General features: G+C 43.8%; 1 protein-coding gene and 1 pseudogene across 7 annotated transcripts in view; one reads left to right on the forward strand and one right to left on the reverse strand.

Annotated features, from left to right (window-relative positions):
* The first annotated feature begins 7,177 nt into the window (after positions 1-7,177).
* LOC137760605 (poly(rC)-binding protein 1-like) lies at positions 7,178-8,470 on the forward strand (annotated as a pseudogene).
* Positions 8,471-20,317: 11,847 nt separating this feature from the next.
* ABCA4 (ATP binding cassette subfamily A member 4) overlaps positions 20,318-22,537 on the reverse strand; it is a 126,562-nt gene continuing 124,342 nt past the window's right edge. For 5 of the 7 annotated variants that reach the window (XM_068540356.1, XM_068540349.1, XM_068540351.1 and 2 more), the window contains one exon: positions 20,318-21,143. In XM_068540356.1, coding sequence (XP_068396457.1) covers positions 21,108-21,143 — 36 coding nt within the window. In that variant the 3' untranslated portion in view covers positions 20,318-21,107. The remainder of the gene's footprint in view (positions 21,144-22,537) is intronic. The other 2 variants (XM_068540350.1, XM_068540355.1) reach the window with 2 other exon arrangements.

The raw sequence follows: 22,537 nt of genomic DNA on the forward strand, positions 1-22,537 counted from the left end.
CATGGGCTCTAGGCATGCGGGCTTCAGTACTTGCGGCACGCAGGCTCAGTAGTTGTGGCGCAAGGGCTTAGCTGCTCAGCAGCATGTGGGATCTTCCTGGACCAGGGATCGAACCTGTGTCCCTCGCACTGGCAGGTGGATTCTTAACCACTGAACCACCAGGGAAGCCCTGTTGTAATCTTTGTTTACATCAGAGGGAAATCCTTGACTATAAGACAGAGAAACAGCTGTGTCTTCTGGGCAAGGCAGCAAACCAAGGTATCCTAAGTATGGCGTGGTGGAAAGAAAGTGTGGTGGAAAGAATATGGGGACTGTGGCAGACAGATCTGGGTGAATCCCAACTCCACTACTTACCAGTTATATTATCATGAATCTCTGAGCCCCAGGTTAAGCCTCTTAAAGTTGGGATAATAATATCTAGAATTAAATGACATAAAATGAATGTCATGTATGTGGAAATGCCTGACATGTATGTCCTTACTTTTAACAAAAAAGCTATAAAATGACACAAACATATCATTTTGAAGGCTACTTAAAAGTCTGTTTTAATTAAAATAAACCAATTTCTAGATCTTAAAGTTCTCTTGAGATTTTAGTTATCTTTATCCCAGGTCAAAATGCATAGTGCCAGGGCCAACCAGCTGGGCCAGTTCCAGACCCCTGTGCCCAGACATCACAGGCAGTAGAGAGACAATCATCATTGGATTGTCCTGACCTCTTGGCCTCTGTACCAAGACATATGGGTACTTGGCTTGGTCTCACTAATGCCAACCACTCAATTCCTCATGTTAATGAATTGTAATGACTTTATTACTTTAGTTCTTTAGAGTAAATAGTATCCTTGTTGGCTATCTCTTCAAGTTTTAATCATGGTATTGAAAGTTAATTACAAAAGATCAACTCTCTAGAAACTCAGTAATTATAAATGTTTTGACACCTATGTCAAAACTTACCCTTCAATTAATAATATCAGGTTGATGTTTCTTAGATTTTGTAAGGTATCAACTACATGCTCACAAATGTCATTAGATCACACACACACACACACACACACACAAATTATGTTTAAATGTTTATGGCCTAGAAACTGACCAACAAGTTAACATAGAAAAGCCAAAATGGGGCTTCCCTAGTGGTGCAGTGGTTAAGAATCCGCCTGCTAGTGCAGGGGACACGGGTTCGTGCCCTGGTCCGGGAAGATCCCACATGCTGCAGAGCAACTAAGCCCGTGCACCACGACTACTGAGCCTGCACTCTAGAGCCGGCGAGCCACAACTACTGAGCCTGCCCGCTGCAATTACTGAAGCCCATGCACCTAGAGCCCATGCTTCTCAACAAGAGAAGCCACTGCAATGAGAAGCCCGCGCACCGCAACGAAAAGTAGCCCCCGCTCGCCACAACTAGAGAAAGCCTGCACTCAGCAATGAAGACCCAACGTAGCCAAAAATAAATAAAAATTTAAAAAAAGAAAAAAAAAAAAGAAAAACCCAAATGTTTGAGGTAGGCCCCCTGTAGCTGATTTAAATGGAATCATCTCCTAATGGCTGTTTAAAGCACCTGAATAAGACGATTTTTCCATTTTCTTCTCTAGATCATCAATGGTGTCTTGCCAGGTAGTCCGTGAGGCTCCATCCCACCAAATTCCAGTCAGGATTCAGCTGGCAAAGGGGCAATCCTGCTAAGCATAAGCCAAAAAAATTATCTGGAGAGAGTTCAGGAAACAAATGTCCCAGTCTAGGGTCTAGTGCCTGGGCAACGGCAGATCTGAGCTGTTAGCACTTTGGCGGGGGCTGAGAGTGAGGGCTGGCCCACCCACACGGAGGCCTCTTGGTCATTTCAGACCTGCTCATCTGAGTAGCTGCTTGGTGGAGGGAGCCAGAAAAAAGAAGCCCAAGACAGGGTTCTTGCCCTCTGAGATGGTAGAATATGAAACAAAATGTTACGGACCACAGCATTGTCCAACTTTGGGAGAGATGAGACTTTTGCTGTGGACGAGGCATGGGAAGATTGAACAGGTGCTGGGCTCTGAAGGCTCATCGGGCTTGGACCTTGGGGTGGGCGTGGGTGGTGAACCAGGGAGAACATCACCCAGACTTCTGTGCTGTCAGTCAGCATCAGTCAGCCTGGATTTCTTTATTTTTTTTATTTTTTGGTCACACCGTGAGGCGTGGGGGATCTTAGTTCCCTGACCGGGGATCGAACCCACACCCCCTGAATTGGAAGCACGGAGTCTTAACCTCTGGACCGCCAGGGAAGTCCCAGCCTGGATTCTTATCATGCTCAGAATCACCAGGTTATAAGAAGGCAATTTCTGCAGAACTGCAGCTCAGTTGATTTGGCAGTTCCAGAAAATGAGTGTGCAGGCTCTTGGTTGGAATGTCATTGTTGTAGCCATCACAAAATATTTATCAGTGTATTTATCACCATTGGTTGCAAGAAACTAGGCCACGCTAATCAGGATAGGTTCAGTTCTCTGAGATGCCATAAGAGGCGTCTCAGGGGTAAATAGCTGACATGGCCTGCACCCAAATCCCCCTGGGTCTTTGTTAACCAAAGGGGCACAGGTTCTGTCCTGTCAGGAGCTCCTGGAGGCCTGACTAGACTAGACATGGATCTGCTCCAGGCTTCAGCCCCCAGCAGAGCCTGTGTCCTCCAGCATCCAGAAGTCCATCAGTGGACTTGGGGCCCCAAGGCTTTCATGATTTCACAATCAGCACCCCTTGCTGCCCTGGGTTTGGGGTTACAAAGGTCCAAACAACAGTCCAGGAGCATTCAGGCATAACTTTCCCAGTGGCCTCTCTTCTCAGGAGACTGTCTCTTTCAGAGCCAACTCTGAGCTTTGCAGGCTCTGGGCAACAGAAGGTTACTGGAGGATTATCAAAGGATTAGGGGGCTTTGCTGAGTGAGCATGTACGGGTACTTTCTGCCAGAGTGATTTTTCTGAAACAGATCTGATCATGCCACCCCTCTATGGCTCTGTGTCTCCTGCAGCTGTATTTGGAAAAGTGTTGCCCAACCACACTCTGCATCAAACTCACCCAGCCGATGTAGTAGTTATTAAAATGCAGATTCCTGAGTCTACTCCCTCATCGGTTGAATCTGAATTTCTGTGTGCAGCTTTCAGGAACCACAGTTAAAACAAGCTCCCCACTAAAGTCGGAGAACCAAAGTACATTACAGGATAAAGTCCAAACTGCTTAGCCTGGAGGACAAGGCCCACCAGGATGTTGCTATGCCTGTCTCTATCTTCTCACCCATCCTGGAAGCACTTACCTACCCTGCACCCCCAGTGATGCACCTCATAGAATTAGGGTCTCCCTCTCACCCCCATGATGTTCCTACTACTTAGAACACCCTCCCTCCCAGCCCCACCTCCCTTCCTCTCTTTACTCTTTTATTCTTAACAATTAGCTCAGCCATTGTCTTCTCTGGATTAGACATGCCTCCTCTAGGTACCTCTTAGTGGTGCCCACACTGACTCATAACCGTTTGGTACTTGTCTTTCTTCCCATTGCACTATGAGCTCCGTGAGATGGGGCCATGTCTTGTCTTGTTTTCCAAGTGTGTGTTATGTTCCCTGGCCCTTAGGAGAGGCTCAGAAACAGTTGGGAATAAATCAAGTTTTCAAGTTAGAGGTACCAAAGCCTTGGGTCTATTTGGGTTGCGTACATCTTCTTAACAAAACCCAAATATTGGCAGTGGTGATTGTTTTTAAATTCTAATCTCTCAAAGACAACGATGGGAATAATAAAGAAGTAATAAACTTAGGCTATGAGATGAATTACGTACACTTTACTGGAGATAGTTAGGCATTATATGTGCAACAAATTTCAAATGGAGGTACAATCATGGTGTGTGGCCCTGTCCTCACTGTACAAAATCACACTCAGGGGGCCGGAGTTAGATGGCAGGGGGTGTTGGACGGGTGGGCCACCGCTGGGAGTTGAGGAACCCAAGGCTGAAGCTAAGATAGGGGGTCAGGACCTCCAAGGAGAAAGGAGTCAGAGGTCTGGGTCAGCACTGGCAGGTGTCCTGAGGGTGGTTGCTTCCAGGATTAAGTAACCTGACCAAATCCTGAAGGCAGCAGTTTGTAGAGGCACAAACACCACCATCATCAAGAGTCAGGAGCTGGGTAAAAAGTGGGCCAAGAATGGTGAAGAGTTTGGAAAAGGCGGGCCAGCACTTCTCTCCAGGAGCCCTTGGCATAGCATGCCAGGCCTCCACAATGGGGTTTTATAACGAAGGCCTTGTTTTGGGCAGTCAGCTGAAGGTAGCTGTGGGCCCTGGGCACGTGTTCGTGGGAACATGACATCTAGGGGAGGATGGGCATCTGGACAGCATAGTCAGGAACCCCTGATAAAATTCTTACCAGCCTCCCCACCCCCCACCTCTCTCCCTTTAAAAATAAACAGCAGAAATTTATTTCTCACAGTTCTGGAGTCTGGAACTCTGAGGTCAGGGTGTCAGCACAGGAGAGTTCTGGTGAGGATCCTTTTCTGGGTCACAGACTCCTGACTTCTCATTGTATCTTCATGTGGCCAAGAGCAGAGAAAGGAAGCAAGCCTTCTTGTTCTGTCTCTGACTCTGGCACTGACCACGGCTTTTGTGGTTTTGGAAAAGGCCACCATCCCTCTTCCTGCTCTGGCCAACCGTAAATGGTGACATTTTCATCAACTGCCCTGCCCCTCCAATGAAGTCATCTCGTGAAATGGTAAGCCTCTGAGTCTGCGTGTTTGAAACTTTAGTAACACTCTGAAAGCTGTGGGCCTCTTTACAGCAGGTGTCTCTGATACAAGATGCAGGTCCCTAAACACTGCTGCCTGTTTTACCTCTGCACACTTTTCTTTCAACCTTGGCCTGACGGGACGCTCATGTTTGGCCTCCCTGGATTAACTGAGTCTCTTCCCAGAGCCCCAGGGAGTGTCAGCACTGGAGTGGTTGTTCCAAATGTCTCACCACTTATGCCTCTTTAGCTTTTTTAAATCCTTTTGTCTTTTTATTTCCAGTTTGGCCAGTACCTGCCATTCTTTTCACCTCATCAAAATGTTGAATGAAACAATGTTTGTTCACCAGACTTCCCATGGAACCATGCTTTTGGGGAGTATCAGAGAGGCAAATTATTTCTGTGTTCTCCAGCCTCTGTCCTGGGCCTTGGTCCTCCCAGCTTGGCTGTGTGCATGACCTTGGGCGTGTGCCCGCCTCCAGGTGGCCACCCTTACCCCCCAGTCCCACTGTACTCTGTTTCATCATCATTTCAACCCCTTCTCCATCCAACCTTGCTGTTCCAATCCCAAAGTTTGTTTCTCCTAGTGTTTTAAGCACTGCAGTGCCCTTTGGTGGTCATTGTAGATGTACTGTGCTTTTGAGAAGAGGGTCTGAGGGTCTGTATATACATGCAATTTTGGGCCCTTGCTTGATACTGGTCTGTTGCTGTGGTGCTTTTTTTAATTAAAAGGGAGGCAGGTATGAGCGCGGGCTGAAGACAGGACTGGGGTCATCAAGACTTGAGCCTCATCTATCTCTGACATTGAGTCTCCCTCTGGCCTTGGGTGAGTTCCTTAAATTTTGAATGAAGACTCTAATGAAGGGTCCAGGAGTTTCTTGGGGACATGCTAAATATTGTTGAAAACACTAATTATTGAAAATATCTTCTCGACGGCACAGCTGTATCCATTGGCAAATGCCAAATTTCTTTTTGCAAGTCCAGGACCAGATACCCTAGCTTCCCTCTGCTTGAGCACCATCAGATAGCTGTCTCATTTTTCATCAGAATAGGAATAGCAGGCATAGGCATTCATTAATTGTAGCTATTAAAAAAAAAAACAAACTCTTGAGCAAATTCAAGTAGAATGTGATTGTGAAAGCCAAGCCCTGTTGCCAAAGAAAGGTGTGTGTGTGCGCGTGCGCTCTGGGCCACCTGCTATGTTATGTAATATCTGATCCTTGACCCTTGGATGTTATCCAGTGAGTAGCTGGTTGGATTTGGGGTCTAACTTGCCTTGGGAGCTGTTCATAGCCTTGCTGGGAACTAGATGACTATGGTGTTTCAATCCTGCTTGATAAACAGTCTCTTCCCCTGGTCCATCTGACACAGCCCAGCTGGTTTGCAGGGCCGGCAATCGCCTACTGTGTCTCTAGAGAAAGGCTCTGAATGGTCAGCGAGGAGCTGCCACAGAGCTCTTGGCAGCCCATCCCAGGTTTGCAGGAAGGGTTTCGGGGAATTTTGAGGACATCTTCTATGCAGGGATTTACAGGCTTTCTCTGTTAAGGAACTTTAACATTCTAAGCAGCTGCCTGAGTTTTTTGGAGGGGACGTATGCATTACTTCCACTCTAAGCCAGGCTCTTTCTTTGGGGCTGGGCCAGGGCCTGTTGCTGTCTGTGCACAGGGCCTAGGGGACCGTTACAGCATTGGATTTGTCTAGAACAGCCTATTTTTAGCTGTTGAGTGAATCAAAAATGATATTTCTATCACACCACCTAAGTCAACCAAGCTAGGCTGCTGTAATGTAACCAAGATGCAGACTAATTTGAGGCACCTAATGGTAGGGGGCAGTGTGCTGCACTGCTAGACAGCTCTGCTCCACACACACACTCAGGACCCAGAGTCTTTCCATCTTGTGGCTCTGCCATCCTGAATCCTTAAGCTTGTTTCCATGGTTACCACAAAATCAAGTTCCAGTCAGAAGAGTTGGGGAAAGAGCATGGAGCGGCCCTCCTGGTCCAATGTCACACCTGTCACTTCCACTCCATTCTGCTAAAGAGAGCTTAGTGACCAGGCCACATGTACCGCAAGGCTTGAGTAATGCTGTCTCCACCTGGGCAACTTGGCACCAAGTCACTGCTCTGTTATAGTGGAAGAAGAAGTGAATGGATGTAGTGCATAGCTAGCAGCCTCCCCGTAGCCTATTCTTTTAAATCATTCAGTTACTTTATGAGTTCTGTGTTCAAAGCCTGCCCTCAGGGTCGGATTCATGGGTGGGAAGCCTGTGCGCTTGTGCTTGATTTAATGCCCTGCTATTGCCATCTTGAAATTCTAAATAATTTTTTAATAAGCTTTCATTTTTCACTGGGCCCGCAAAATTATGTAGCCAGTTCTGCCTGCCATTTCCCAAATTAGCATTTTCATTCTACCCTATTCAATATTAACTGAAAATCCATTTTATAGTAAGACAGTCATGAAAGGTCACAGGAGGGATGGGATGCAAAGGTGAGTGAGGTTCAATATCTGGCATCTTCCAATTCAGCGGGGGGGGGGGGTTGAGAGAAGTGGAGTAGTTATCATTCAGAAGAGTCCTCCACACGCTGCTGTGAATATTCCTGGGGTGGCCTCTGATGGTGGTGCTGTTGTCAGGGGGTAGCGTGTGGTGGTGTAAGATATTAGCTCTGGATAGGATAGTTTTTAAATGAATTGTTTCAAGCCTACAAAAAATAGAGAGAGCGATCTTACAACTATCTATGTATCCACCACTTAGTTTTGTCAACTCTTAATATGTTACCATGCTTGCTTCAGATATTTTTAAGAAATCTGAATATTATACATATAGTTGAGCCTCCTTTGTGTCTCTTCCTGAATCTCATTCCCCTCCCTCCCACCTAGAAGTGATCATGTCCTAAATTTGGTGTTCATAATCCTCAAGCATAGTATTTTTCACTGCTTATATATGTATCTATAAATAATTGTTAGTACTTTCACATGTTTTAAATTTTATAAAAATGACAACATACACTATTCATTCATTAATTCAACAAATACTTACTGAGTAGCTACTATGGCCAGGCACTGTTTTCGGCACTGGCGGTGGGGGAAATGCTGGCCAACTCCACCGAGCGGGCCGTCACCATTGCTGGTGTGCTGCAGTCGGTTACCGAGTGTACCAAGCAGATCTGCCTAGGCATGCTGGAGATGCTCTCCCAGTCCCCAGAACGGAGAGTCATGACCATTTTGTACCAGCCCATGCCAGATAGCTCTCTAGTCATCTGTGAGGGTGGCCAAGTTTCATGCAGAGATGCTGCAGGCTACCCCACACCATCCATGACCTGGAGGGACCACCTCTAGATGCTTACTCAATTCAGGGAGAACAAACCATTTCTCCACTCCATCTGGCTAAGCTGAACCAGGTGGCAAGACAACATTCTCACTTTGCCGTGATGCACGGTGAGACTGGATTTACCAGAACTGACTCCAGCCTTCCAGAGATCAAGGCTATTGGGCAAGTTTGGACGCATTTAGTCAAACTACCCATGAACTCACCATTCCAAATAGCTTAATTGGCTGCATAGTCAGTCGCCAAGGCACCAACATTAATGATATCTGCCCGATGTCCAGGGCCCAGATCAGAACTGCCAACCCAATGGAAGGCTCTCCTGGAAGGTAGATTATTGTCACTGGTTCTGTTGCCAGTATTAGTCTGGGCCGGAATCTAATTAATGGCAGGCTATCCTCTGAGAAGGGCATGAGGTGCAGCTAGAATGGTGTAGGTTCACTCATAACCCCTTTATGCTGTATTCTCATAATCCAGCTGTGTAATTTCTGGTCAGTGATTTCCAGGTTTTAAATTATTTCTGAGTGTTCAGTTTCTACACAACTTTATCTTCCCCTGAGAATTTAAAAATCACATTCTCTGTTCACTTGTTAATGCTGGGATTCATATTTAGTTTTATAAGCTTTTCTCTGTTTTTAGTTTTGGTTTGGGTTTTTTGGCTCATGGATTTTATTTGTGTTTGTTGATAAGAAATGTAAGAGCAGAATGTTAAATTCAGTTCAGTTCTGTAATATCAAGAATTAAAAATAAAAAATGGTTTGGTTAATAACAACCAGAAAAAGTAAGAGACTAAACAAAAATTCCTGCCCTCATGGAGTTTGTACTCTAGAGGAGCAGTGAGACAATAAGCAAGAAGAGAAAGTAAAAACATGTAGTATGTTTGATAGTGATAACTGCTAAGGATATAAGAAAAAGCAGAGAAGGGGGTATGATGTCAGGATGGGGATGGGCAGTTGAAATTTTAGACTGCGTAGCCAGGAAGGTCTTGCTATTTCTATCCTGCTGCCATTAGATATTTTTTCTAACCATTAAGTTTTGAGACTTATCAATTTTGAAATACATACTTTTAATTAGTTCATTTCCACTGCTTCATGACATCAATAGCATGAATTGGACATAATTCATTTATCAATTCTTTGGTTGATTAATATTCAGATTGATTTTTGATATTCTGCTATTAGGAACAAGGCTACAAAGAGTACCCCTGACCGTGTCTCCACATGCACTAATACAGAATAGACCTAGGAGGAGACTGTTGGGCCAGTGGACATGCATGTCTTCAACTTCATTAGACGTTTCCAAATTGCTGTTCAAAATGATCATATCCATGTACACTCTGCAGAAAAGGGTTGCCATAGCAGACTTGAAGCTCCTGCCTTCTAGAAGGGCCTGCCTGCTAGGTTGGCCCTTGGCTGGTGCCTGCGAACTCAGATTTCTGGAGTGTTCCCACTGTTCTTTAACAGATAAGGGTGGTTACCTGTGCCTCAACTGTGCAACATTGCTGTTTATGCAGAGCACCTACTTTCCCTCTGGGAGTCTGGAATTTTGGAACCTGCTAGTTGGAAAGTGTTTATGTGACACAATAGAAACCTTGGGTGTTGCGTCACTAATGGGCTTCCTGGGGCAGAAACACCCATGTGTTGCTGTGTTTTTGCTGCTGTGAAATGACTTTTTTATTTGGATTTTCATTCCTTGTCTATTAGTGAGGTTAAGCATCTTTTCATATGTTTAGTGACCGTTTGAGTTCCTCTTCTGTGATGTGCCTATCATATTCTTTGCTCACTTTTCTTTTGAGTTGCTTGTCTTATCTTACTGCATCATAGGAGTTCTTTATATCTGGATACTAACTTTCTGTTCATTATGTGTATTGAAAAATAATTTCTCTCTCTTTAGGGTCCGTCTTTATTTCTTAGAGTGTGTTTTGTTTTAAGGAAGTTTTTCATGTTAATGTATTCAAGTTAATTATTCTTTCCCCTGTGGTATGTGTGTGTGTGCACGCACACATATGTGTTTGTCTTGTTGTATGTCTTTTTTTTTTATTTCATTTATTTTTTATACAGCAGGTTCTTATTAGTCATCCATTTTATACACATCAGTGTATACATGTCAATCCCAATCGCCCAATTCATCACACTACCACCCCCGCCCCCCCCCACGGCTTTCCCCCCTTGGTGTCCATATGTTTGTTCTCTACATCTGTGTCTCAATTTCTGCCCTGCAAACCAGTTCATCTGTACCATTTTTCAAGGTTCCTGCAACTTTACCAAATTCATTGATTAGCTCTAGTAGTTTTCTGGTGGCATCTTTAGGATTCTCTATGTATAGTATCATGTCATCTGCAAACAGTGACAGTTTTACTTCTTCTTTTCCTATTTGGATTCCTTTTATTTCTTTTTCTTCTCTGATTGCCGTGGCTAGGACTTCCAAAACTATGTTGAGTAACAGTGGTGAGAGTGGACGTCCTTGTCTTGTTCCTGATCTTAGAGGAAATGCTTTCAGTTTTTCACCGTTGAGAATGATGTTTGCTCTGGGTTTGTCGTATAAGGCCTTTATTATGTTGAGGTAGGTTCCCTCTATGCCCACTTTCTGGAGAGTTTTCATCATAAATGGGTGTTGAATTTTGTCAAAAGCTTTTTCTGCATGTATTGAGATGATCATATGGTTTTTATTCTTCAATTTGTTAATATGGTGTATCACATTGATTGATTTGCGTATGTTGAAGAATCCTTGCATCCCTGGGATAAATCCCACTTGATCGTGGTGTATGATCCTTTTAATGTGTTGTTGGATTCTGTTTGCTAGTATTTTGTTGAGGATTTTTGCATCTATATTCATCAGTGATATTGGTCTGTAATTTTCTTTTTTTGTAGTATCTTTGTCTGGTTTTGGTATCAGGGTGATGGTGGCCTCAGAGAATGAGTTTGGGAGTGTTCCTTCCTCTGCAATTTTTTGGAAGAGTTTGAGAAGGACTGGTGTTAGCTCTTCTCTAAATGTTTGATAGAATTCACCTGTGAAGCCATCTGGTCCTGGACTTTTGTTTGTTGGAAGATTTTTAATCAGAGTTTCAATTTCATTACTTGTGATTGGTCTGTTCATATTTTCTATTTCTTGCTGGTTCAGTCTTGGAAGGTTATACCTTTCTAAAAATTTGTCCATTTCTTCCAGGTTGTCCATTTTATTGGCATAGAGTTGTTTGTAGTAGTCTCTTAGGATGTTTTGTATTTCTGTGGTGTCTGTTGTAACTTCTCCTTTTTCATTTCTAATTTTATTGATTTGAGTCCTCTCTCTCTTTTTCTTGATGAGTCTGGCTAATGGTTTATCAATTTTGTTTATCTTCTCAAAGAACCAGCTTTTAGTTTTATTGATCTTTGCTATTGTTTTCTTTGTTTCTATTTCATTTATTTCTGCTCTGATCTTTATGATTTCTTTCCTTCTGCTAACTTTGGGTTTTGTTTGTGCTTTCTCTAGTTCCTTTAGTTGTAAGGTTAGATTGTTTATTTGAGATTTTTCTTGTTTCTTGAGGTAGGCTTGTACAGCTATAAACTTCCGTCTTAGAACTGCTTTTGCTGCATCCCATAGGTTTTGGATCATCGTGTTTCCATTGTCATTTGTCTCTAGGTATTTTTTGATTTCCTCTTTGATTTCTTCAGTGCTCTCTTGGTTATTTAGTAAGGTATTGTTTAACCTCCATGTGTTTGTGTTTTTTACGTTTTTTTCCCTGTAATTCATTTCTAATCTCATAGCGTTGTGGTCAGAAAAGATGCTTGATATGATTTCAATTTTCTTAAATTTACTGAGGCTTGATTTGTGACCCAAGACGTGATCTCTCCTGGAGAATGTTCCGTGCGCACTTGAGAAGAAAGTGTAATCTGCTGCTTTTGGGTGGAATGTCCTGTAAATATCAATTAAATCTATCTGGTCTATTGTGTCATTTAAAGCTTCTGTTTCCTTATTTTCATTTTGGATGATCTGTCCATTGGTGTAAGTGAGTTGTTAAAGTCCCCCACTATTATTGTGTTACTGTCGATTTCCTCTTTTATAGCTGTTAGCAGTTGCCTTATGTATTGAGGTGCTCCTATGTTGGGTGCATATATATTTATAATTGTTATATCTTCTTCTTGGATTGATCCCTTGATATTATGTAGTGTCCTTCCTTGTCTCTTGTAACATTCTTTATTTTAAAGTCTATTTTATCTGATATGAGTATTGCTACTCCAGCTTTCTTTTGATTTCCATTTGCATGGAATATCTTTTTCCATCCCCTCACTTTCAGTCTGTATGTGTCCCTAGGTCTGAAGTGGGTCTCTTGTAGACAGCATATAGATGGGTCTTGTTTTCGTATCCATTCAGCAAGCCTGTGTCTTTTGGTTGGAGCATTTAATCCATTCACGTTTAAGGTAATTATCGATATGTATGTTCTTATGACCATTTTCTTAATTGTTTTGGGTTTGTTTTTGTAGGTCCTTTTCTTCTCTTGTGTTTCCCACTTAGAGAAGCTCCTTTAGCATTTGTTGTAGAGCTGGTTTGGTGGCGCTGAATTCTCTTAGCTTTTGCTTGTCTGTAAAGCTTTTGATTTCTCCATCGAATCTGAATGACATCCTTGCCGAGTAGAGTAATCTTGGTTGTAGGTTCTTCCCTTTCATCACTTTAAGTATACCATGCCACTCCCTTCTGGCTTGTAGAGTTTCTGCTGAGAAATCAGCTGTTTACCTTATGGGAGTTCCTCTGTATGTTATTTGTCGTTTTTCCCTTGCTGCTTTCAATAATTTTTCTTTGTCTTTAATTTTTGCCAATTTGATTACTATGTGTCTCGGTGTGTTTCTCCTTGAGTTTATCCTGTATGGGACTTGCTGCGCTTCCTGGACTTGGATGGCTATTTCCTTTCCCATGTTAGGGAAGTTTTTGACTATAATCTCTTCAAATATTTTCTCGGGTCCTTTCTCTCTCTCTTCTCCTTCTGGGACCCCTATAATGCGAATGTTGTTGCATTTAATATTGTCCCAGAGGTCTCTTAGGCTGTCTTCATTTCTTTTCATTCTTTTTTCTTTATTCTGTTCCACAGCAGTGAATTCCACCATTCTGTCTTCCAGGTCACTTATCTGTTCTTCTGCCTCAGTTATTCTGCTATTGATTCCTTCTAGTGTAGTTTTCATTTCAGTTATTGTATTGTTCATCTCTGGTTGTTTGTTCTTTAATTATTCTAGGTCTTTCTTAAACATTTCTTGCATCTTCTCAATCTTTGCCTCCATTCTTTTTCCGAGGTCCTGGATCATCTTCACTATCATTATTCTGAATTCTTTTTCTGGAAGGTTGCCCATCTCCACTTCATTTAGTTGTTTTTCTGGGGTTTTATCTTGTTCCTTCATCTGGTACATAGCTCTCTGCCTTTTCATCTTGTCTATCTTTCTGTGCATGTGGTTTGTGTTCCACAGGCTGCAGGATTGTAGTTCTTCTTGCTTCTGCTGTTTGCCCTCTGGTAGATGAGGCTATCTAAGAGGCTTGTGCAAGTTTCCTGATGGGAGGGACTGGTGGTGGGTAGAGCTGACTGTTGCTCTGGTGAGCAGAGCTCAGTAAAACTTTAATCTTCTTGACTGCTGATGGGTGGGGCTGGGTTCCCTCCCTGTTGGTTGTTTGGCCTGAGACAACCCAAAACTGGAGCCTACCTGGGCTCTTTGGTGGGGCTAATGGCAGACTCTGGGAGGGCTCATGCCAAGGAGTACTTCCCAGAACTTCTGCTGCCAGTGTCCTTGTCGCCACGGTGAGCCACAGCCACCCCCTGCCTCTGCAGGAGACCCTCCAACACTAGCAGGTAGGTCTGGTTCAGTCTCCCCTGGGGTCACTGCTCCTTCCCCTGGGTCCCGATGTGCACACTACTTTGTGTGTGCCCTCCAAGAGTGGAGTCTCTGTTTCCCCCAGTCCTGTGGAAGTCCTGCAGTCAAATCCCACTAGCTCTCAAAGTCTGATTCTCTAGGAATTCCTCCTCCCGCTGCCGCACCCCCAGGTTGGGAAGCCTGATGTGGGGCTCAGGACCTTCACTCCAGTGGGTGGACTTCTGTGGTATGAGTGTTCTCCAGTCTGTGAGTCACACACCCAGCAGTTATAGGATTTGATTTTACTGTGATTGCGCCCTTCCTACCGTCTCATTGTGGCTTCTCCTTTGTCTTTGGATGTGGGGTATCTTTTTTGGTGAGTTCCAGTGTCTTCCTGTCGATGACTGTCCAGCAGCTAGTTGTGATTCTTGTGTTCTCGCAAGAGGGAGTGAGAGCACGTCCTTCTACTCCGCCATCTTGGTTCCTCAGTTGTTGTGTGTCTTCTGAGAGGCTGTATGGAGTAGTGATTAAGAATATGGGCAGTGGACATAGACATAGAGAATAGACTTGAGGACGTGGGGGGGTGGGTAGGGGAGAAGCTGGGGCAAAGTGAGAGTAGCATCGACATATATACACTACCGAATGTAAAATAGCTAGTGGGAAGCAGCAGCATAGCACAGGGAGATCAGCTCGGCACTCGGTGCTTTTTGATGACCTAGAGCGGTGGGATAGGGAGGGTGGGAGGGAGGCTCAAGAGGGAGGGGATATGGGGATATATGTATGCATATGGCTGATTCACTTTGTTGTACAACAGAAACTAACACAGTATTATGAAGCAATTATGCTCCAATAATGATATATTAAAAATTAAAAAAAAATATGGGCAGTGGAGCAGGACTCTGTGGGTTTAAATCCCAGTCCCACAACTACTGCTCAATTTAGGTGAAGTTAACCTCTCTGGGCCTCTGTTTGTTCATCTGTAAAATGGAGATGATCACAGTTCTTGCTTATTAGGTAGTTGTAAGGATTACATGATTAAACATGTCAAGTGTGTCAAACAGTGCTTGGCACACCGCTGGTGCTCAGTTAAGTGTTAACAACAAACATTATTGTTCAAGAAAACTCTTCTCACCCCAACGTGATGAAGACAGTGTCTAATGTTTTCTTCCTAAAATTTTCAGGTTTGGCTTTTCAAAAGTCTTCCAAAAAGTCTTTAGTTACTCTTCCTTTTCCTTTTCTGTTTCCTTCCTTTCCTGAGCAAATCATTCGTAAGGCCATTAGCTGGGGTAGAGCAGGGTAGGTGTCCACGTGGGGCTGAGGGGGAGCCTTGATGGCCCTGAGTGGGGTGTAAGAGCCTAGAAGGGGTGAGGAGGGATCCATGCAGGAAGGTGGACTGGTGTGGAGAGTCAGATCCTGAGCAGGGAGAGGAAAGTGTGGTATCAGAGCCCTAGTACTGTGAGGTGGGATCCTTATGGGAGCGAGAGTGGTGGCAGAGATGGAAATTAGTTACTTCTAGGGGGAGTGTTCAAATAAGTAAATACGTATGTAGTAATAGAAGTAGGAAACTAATCAGTTCAGAATTTCAGAGAGTGACAACAATTAAAATAACAAAAAGTGTAAAGTTGTATAATTGCTTAGAATTCTGTAGTTCTCAAAGCTCATGTCTTTATAGTGGTAAATAACACTGGGTACTCCAAAAAAGGGAGCCCCTCTCCAAAGGGGGGACTAAAAATAAATGGGGACTTCCTGGTTCTTCCCTGACACCTTTGCCCAAAAGCCCAAATTTAAAAATGTATCAACCCTATTGACCATGCTATTATGTTTCTAAGAGCTTCTGAGTCAGCTGAGGAGACCAACATGGATGTTTGGAGCTGGGCCCTCAAACACCACTGGTTTATAGGTAGGAACTGATGTTGTGCTTTAAGACGTCTTGTTGCATGAAGTGAGGTAGATACAAGCCAGGTAAAAACTCAGTCTCAGTTATACCTTCCTGTAAACTGGGCTGCTGTCAGTTTTTATCACTAAGGATTATCTTGTACACTGGGGCATCAGTCAAGATTGGAGATCTGAAATGATAGTTTCTGAGCTTGAAAATTATCTCCATTCTCTGTCCTTGGACTTATCTTTGAACATCTGCTGTCCCATCTAACCTGGAGTTACTTGAAGTCCCTATTATAAAACAGAGGAAAGGAAACAAGTGGTATCAGGGTCCCTAAAAGGCACCTGGAGCTGCTTTTGCTGGTCTTCTAACCTCTGCTTTCTCACTAGAACAGGGGTGGGCACAGTATGGTCTGTGGACCAAATCCAGCCTCGCCCCTTCCATTAGATATTGTCTACAGCTTTTTCCCTGCTAAAAGAGCCAAGCTGAGTAGTTGCTACCAGAGACTGTATGACCTGCAAAGTTAAAAATATGTACTATCTGGCCCCTTCAGAAAGTTTGATGACCCTCGCATGAGAATGTTAACACCATAGAGACATTGGCTGTGTCTTGTTCACTGCTTTAGTTCCAGAATGTGGAGAACTGGATGTTTTCCGCCCCTCCCCTGCCCTCAGTGTCCTCTCCCCTTCTCTCTTACACCTTTGCTTCCCTAGTAGGCATAAGAGGATGGACTCAGCAGTCAGTATCATTCAAGAGCAAAGAGATTGCCAAGCTCTGGTAGAAAATGAGAATAGCACCACAGCAAAGCTGTGTGCCTGGGATGCTGTTGACCAGGTGCTATGTGTGCACTGCTTTGTAGATAACATGTGCCCCCTGAAACTCACTACAACCCAAGACTATGGGATTCAGCTACAAGAGGCTGTGGTCCCTTATGAAAGTTACTAATGTACAAAACCAAGAGGATGACTGGTTTGGCCAAAGCTTGACTCACGAGACGTAAATATCTGAGCCTTGATATCAGGCAGCTGCTCAGAAAGCCAAGTGTGTGTCATGGTGAGCTTTGGGAAAGGCTCTGAGGAGAGTACCTTTTGGGAGTCCTCATACCATATATGTCTCAATTCTTAAAGTAATAAATTAAGCTAAGAAACTGCTAAATAATGACCTCTATGATGACCTAGGCTCAACTCTGGAGTCCCACATTGGACAGTGGTGGTGCAGAGCCAGCTGCCCCATGACTCACCCCTCTTTTCATTGCTTTCCTGCTTTCCCAAAGGGCCTCGTGTGTCTTGTGTAGACTTGAACCTGTGTGATCAAGGACCACCTGTGACACAGGAAAGAGGCCCACCAGGCCCTAGAAGCAGACTTTACACCAGCTGGGCCGGGATTTCTGGGTCTGGTGGGCGTATCTCCTCAGACATGGGAGTGAAGTAACTGGAGGAGGACCAGAGTGGGGCCTGAAGGGAAGGCTGGATGGCCAGCCATGTAATTTAATCCTTCTGGGACTTGGTTTCCTTTTCCATTAAAACAGTGTAAACCAAGCAATTATATAAGGGCTTAGTTTTTGAACAGGGAGCTATTTTCTAGCTCTGCAAGCCTGTAGGTCTATGAATCTGAAAACTTCTAGTGCCTGTGCTTTCCTCAACTTGACAAAACACCTTGGACAAAATGTGGCAGCAATTATGCCCTGTGGACACCAGCAGTCATGAACCGTTCATCCCAGAGGACCTGCTGAGACATTGAATTACCACACTGAGGAAACCAAGCCCCAAATAGCCTGGGTCCAGGGGGCTGAGTGCTTCTGCCTGTTTCAGAAAGGTAATGCTGCCATTTTTTTCTAGGGGAAAACCTTCTTCCATTCTCCATAAGCCCCTCAGGCCTCTGGTGCAGAACTTCCTCCTCACTGGTCCCTGTGCAAATACCTAGGCTGCCACAGGAGACCCTTTCTCCCAAGCCCAGAGCTTTGCTGACCTGTTTCCTGCCCTACTTCCCTCTTCTTCTTTCTTTAGGAGAGCCATAGTAGTGGGACCAAATGAAGCTATGAGCTGTTCACTCATAGTAAAAGAGATTCTCTTTTGATCCCAGCTGTTTTAAAATCTCGAGTTCCACAAGGAAGTATGGAAGCTTAGAAAATCTGGCAGCAAGTCATATTCCTGGAATATCTGCTGAGTGGTCTTGTTTTCTGAACTGACTCTCTCCATTTTCTCCTCCTCTTCTTTGTAAATCTCTCTTATTAAACCAGATTGGGAGAGTTTTCAATAGATTAACATGTTCTCAGGAGATCTGGGCCAAGTTTCCAACTTGAATGTTACTCAAACCCAAACAAAGTGTGTGCATGCCTCCTCCTTCTCGAGTTTTCCCTGCTTATGTTTCGTGACTAGTATTTTTAATTTTTATTTTTAAATGTGTGTTTGTTTTTTTTTTTTTTGGCCACAACTTGCAGCTTATGGGACCTTCGTTCCCAGAACTGGGCCCCCGGCAGTGGAGGCACGGAGTCCTAACCACTGCACCGCCAGGGAATTCCCCGTGACTAAAAATTTTTTTAAAGCATAGCATCCCTGTTGTTTTGCCTGCCCTTCCCTACTGTCTTCGGCTGTCTGGAAACATCATTTTTTGGACCTACTTCTTTTCTGTTTTTTTCTTTTTTCTGAGTTTTTAAAGTGTTCAGTTCAGCAAGTATTTTTTGAGTGTTTTCTGTGAGTCAGGAGCTGGGGAAAATGATGAAAAAGACAGACCTTGCCATTGGAGAGCTTGGGTGTAGTAGAGACAGACAGTTAAACTGAGCTTTCCTCCCCAAGGCAGGGCAAGATTTTACCTGTACCTGACTCTTCCCAGCCCATGATGCTCGCCTCAAACCCTTACCACCCACCACGAATGACTGCTGATGCCCCTCCCTCCTTAGTCTTCTTCCTTGTGATATTGTAGTTGCTAATATAAATTTACAGAACCAGCTGGACACAACAGGGTGATGTAAGCACCTAGGTGATCAGGGTGATCAACAGTACACTCCTGGGCTCTCCCAAACTCTAGTCTAACCCTAGCTTAAGTGATTTTTTTGGTTTTGGTCAGTGGTAGATTAAAAAAAAAAAGTCAAAACTAGATTAAGCTCTGAGGCTACCAAAGTGGTTTTGTAAACTCTATCAGCAGTTATTTGCCAAGAATCTATTATCTGCAAAGCTGCAAGCCAGCAGCTGTGCAGGATGTAAAGTTGTGTTGCCTTCTGCCCTCTCTCTACCTCTGCAGAAGCACAGGACTCTCGTCGCCCAGGGAAAATGTCACCACTTCATGTTCAATTTCTCCCATGTCCGTTTCTCAATAACAGTTATTGGGTCTCAGCATTTTTCTCTTCCTCTTCCCTCCCTCCTTTCTTACCTCTGATGAAAGAAGTTTTCACATATCGAAGTATGGGGAAGTCATTCTGGCTTATACATGAGTTAACTTAAATTTTATGCTAACTGAAATAGCCTGTTTGTGGCCTATCAAACATACATTGTATATCTGCTTTAATTATTAAAGAAAAGGGCACACTGACCAGAAGTAAAGAATGTCCATGTTGAAAATGAAATGCCCCTCTTCCTGGGACACCAATGTCGGTACTCTTTTGATGATAAGAATCTCTTCCCAGGTTCCAAGGCCATACTGCATATGCTGTAAGTGTATGTGCTGGTCTGTCCTTTTTTTTTTGAAGAAATGTATCCCTGACTTGTTTACTGTTCTTTGCTCTGACAAGATATAAAACTGTGCTGAGAAACACTGCTTCTCCAGAGCAGTTTCTCAGAGTAATCTGGGAAGCTGGCTTCCAGGCTATAGTCCTCAGTTTGGCTCAAATAAAACTCTTTCCTATTCTTATTATTGATTGTTTATTGATTATTTTCATTGACACCTCCCTCTATCCCGGACTCTGGAGTATACCCACAGTGTAATGTGCACTGAGCTGCACTGCTCTAGAAATTGTGTGAACTAGGAAGCCCATCTGTGGGTCACGGAGGGGAGGCTGCTTGGCAAGGAAGCCCATTTGCCCTTCTTGTCCATAAGTCTTTTGAAATAATTTGGTTTGAAAGTATTTTTTTTCTGATTCTTGGTGTGTTTTTATGTGAACAAGTAGATGTCCTGTAAAGCACTGCCTCCTAACATCATTGCAGAAATGCACACGTCAGCACTGTGGAAATGGCCTCAGCATCTTCAAACAAAGACATGTTGGATCTCAAAGCCAACCAAAGAGCCACTCTCACCTGTTCTTGCCTCTCTGTATCCTGTCTTAATTATACCTATGAGATAGGCATTCAAATAAGCTGGGCAAACAGATGGAAAACCTAGACGCAAATAATACCCAGCTGACAGTGGATAATGTTTACATGCATTGCCAGTTGGGTGTTGTCTTCAAACCATATGAAGCTGACTTGACATGGAACATCAAGACTAGTCCATTCATTTCCACCACAGCATTGCAGAATCTTGCTGTGACTGGCACTCCTGTGGTAATAATTCTCACAGAAGCTCATGCAATGATGGGAAGCCATATAGGCACAAAGAACGTCTAAATCTATACCAGATGGTGCACACCGGGAGATCAGTGAATTTGGATAGTTTGTGATAAGTATGTTTGCATTTTATTTTCTCCTTAGAAATAAAACACACACAGAAAAAAGCAGATCCACTTGAAATGAGAGCAGTGTGGAGGCCACAGCCACTAGGAATATGGACCGAGTTTTCCACTTCTGTGGTTCTGATGAAAAGGGTTTTCATCAACTGGCTGGGTCAGTTTCACCATCAGGTGTTCCAGGTGAGCAAGTCAGTTCTGGTTTCCTTCTAAAAGAGCCCCCATTTGGAATTCGCTGTGTGCCTCACATGTGTTTGTTTCTGCTGCCAAGGGGTTACTTATGCTGGCTGGCCTGATTGAATGACCATATGGCAAAGGCTCCTGCACTTCCAGCGGCCCAGAGTTCCTTTCCGGCTTCAGAGGAAACACAAGCAGCGTAGGAGGAGATCAGATGGACTCTTCTCATCTCAGTTTTCTGGAGAGGTGGTGCGATGGCTTTTAGATTTTAAGTCAAATAGCTGTCAGTCAGTCTCTGAAGGAAGCTCAGCTGAGGGCACTGAAGTCTATCAGATCACCCAAGCTTACAGTTTATGCTCGTTTCCTTGTCTGTAAAGGTTGGAGCCGATGATCCTGCAGGTCCTTCTGATTCTACAATCCAGACGTTTTAAAGACTCATGCGCACACCCCTACCCCACCCCCGCCCCACGCGCTACATGCTGACATGCACGTCAGCTACGCCCTCTGTGCGATTTCCTATGGTGCCTTTTGGTTTGTTTTTTAGCCCAAGAAAGTTATCATGCTCTTACTGTCTCAAAAGCCCAGAAGTCACCATTTAGGTCATCCTTGAGGTGCAGAATTCCCTTTGTCCACTTCCTACGGAAGAAAATTGTTTTAAAGTGGGATAATGTAAACAAAAACGTTATTACTATTTGTTTCATGACATTTATTTATGTACAATGCTATGCAGGAGGATTTCTGCAAACCTTTATAACGGTGGTATGTCATAGAGTCAGAGTTAGGTTTTGAATCACAAATTTATTATAGAAAGATACCAATTTAATAAATGTGTTGCAGTAGGTCTTCTAATATTTGTATGCTAAAATGTGACAGACAAAACAGAAAAATGGTCACATCCAATAAGGGGGGAAAGTTTGGAATTAACTGCTGCAGATCATAGCCTGTGAGTGCCCCTTGTTGGGCCCAGAGATGACCTAGTATTAGCCCTTTAAGAGGGCATATGCCAGGTTGGGGTGCGGAGACCATTTGTAGCTCTAGGAAATGCTTTTGCTACCTAATTATGTATTCTGAGTTATAAAAAGGATTTGTAACTGCAAGTGGTTTTCAAAGAATAATTTTCTACTGGTGTAAACAGCAACTACGAGATCTATAAATTAGAAAGAGTGGCTGGAAAATCTCAGCAAAACTAACTTTCCCTGGACAGGTGCCTTTACTTAGGCATTTCTGGGCAAAGTCAGCTTTGCTAAGTAGCCATTAGGTCTCCACGGGTCCAGAGAAAGGGGAAAATTCATCCCAAGCCGTGCCTTGGAAAGGAGTGTTTCAGTCGTTACCTGTACTTGGTTTTTCTTGCAATCAAGAAACTGGTGGGAGGAATGAGAACTTCATGGGAAATAAGGCTTTGCATTCTTTGTTTATTGGAAAAATGCTTTGCTTTTATTTGATTTACTGTCCAGGTAAGTCAGGAGAGGATGGCTGAGTTCGCTGGACCCTTTAACATCCCAGGCTTAGGCCAAGGCACCTGGGTCCTGGCACCTCCTCCAGAACTTTCTCCAGATCTCTCTTGTTCTCTTTCTGGGGAACTAGGATGAATGTGCTCCTTACGTGGGGCGCTGTGTCAGGGCAGGAACCTGGAGGCACCTGCCCCGAGAGTTATCACAGGCCAGGATGCATACCTTGTGTTGTTTCTTCCTTCATCGTCTTGATATTTTGGTAAAGAACAAAGAGCCCTCTTCATAAAACACACAGTAAGTCTTGCTCTAACCAAACGAGTCCACCACTGAAATGAGTGCCAGTTAATTTCCTTCCTTTGAAACTCAAACATATGATCAGACATATATGTCAAGTATCCCAACAACTGAAGTGTTTTAATATTCTCTCCTATCTTCCCTGCTTATTCCCAAAATCCAAGTGCTTTTTTGCTGTAAGCAAAACTATGCGGGAAAGTTCTTTTCAAAAATGCTCTCCCATACCACCGAAAGGTTTCCTGATTATAAAAGGAACCTGCACAACTACTGATAGAAAAGTCCTGC

This window comes from Eschrichtius robustus, chromosome 3 (assembly GCF_028021215.1).
Source record: "Eschrichtius robustus isolate mEscRob2 chromosome 3, mEscRob2.pri, whole genome shotgun sequence".
NCBI lineage: Eukaryota > Metazoa > Chordata > Mammalia > Artiodactyla > Eschrichtiidae > Eschrichtius > Eschrichtius robustus.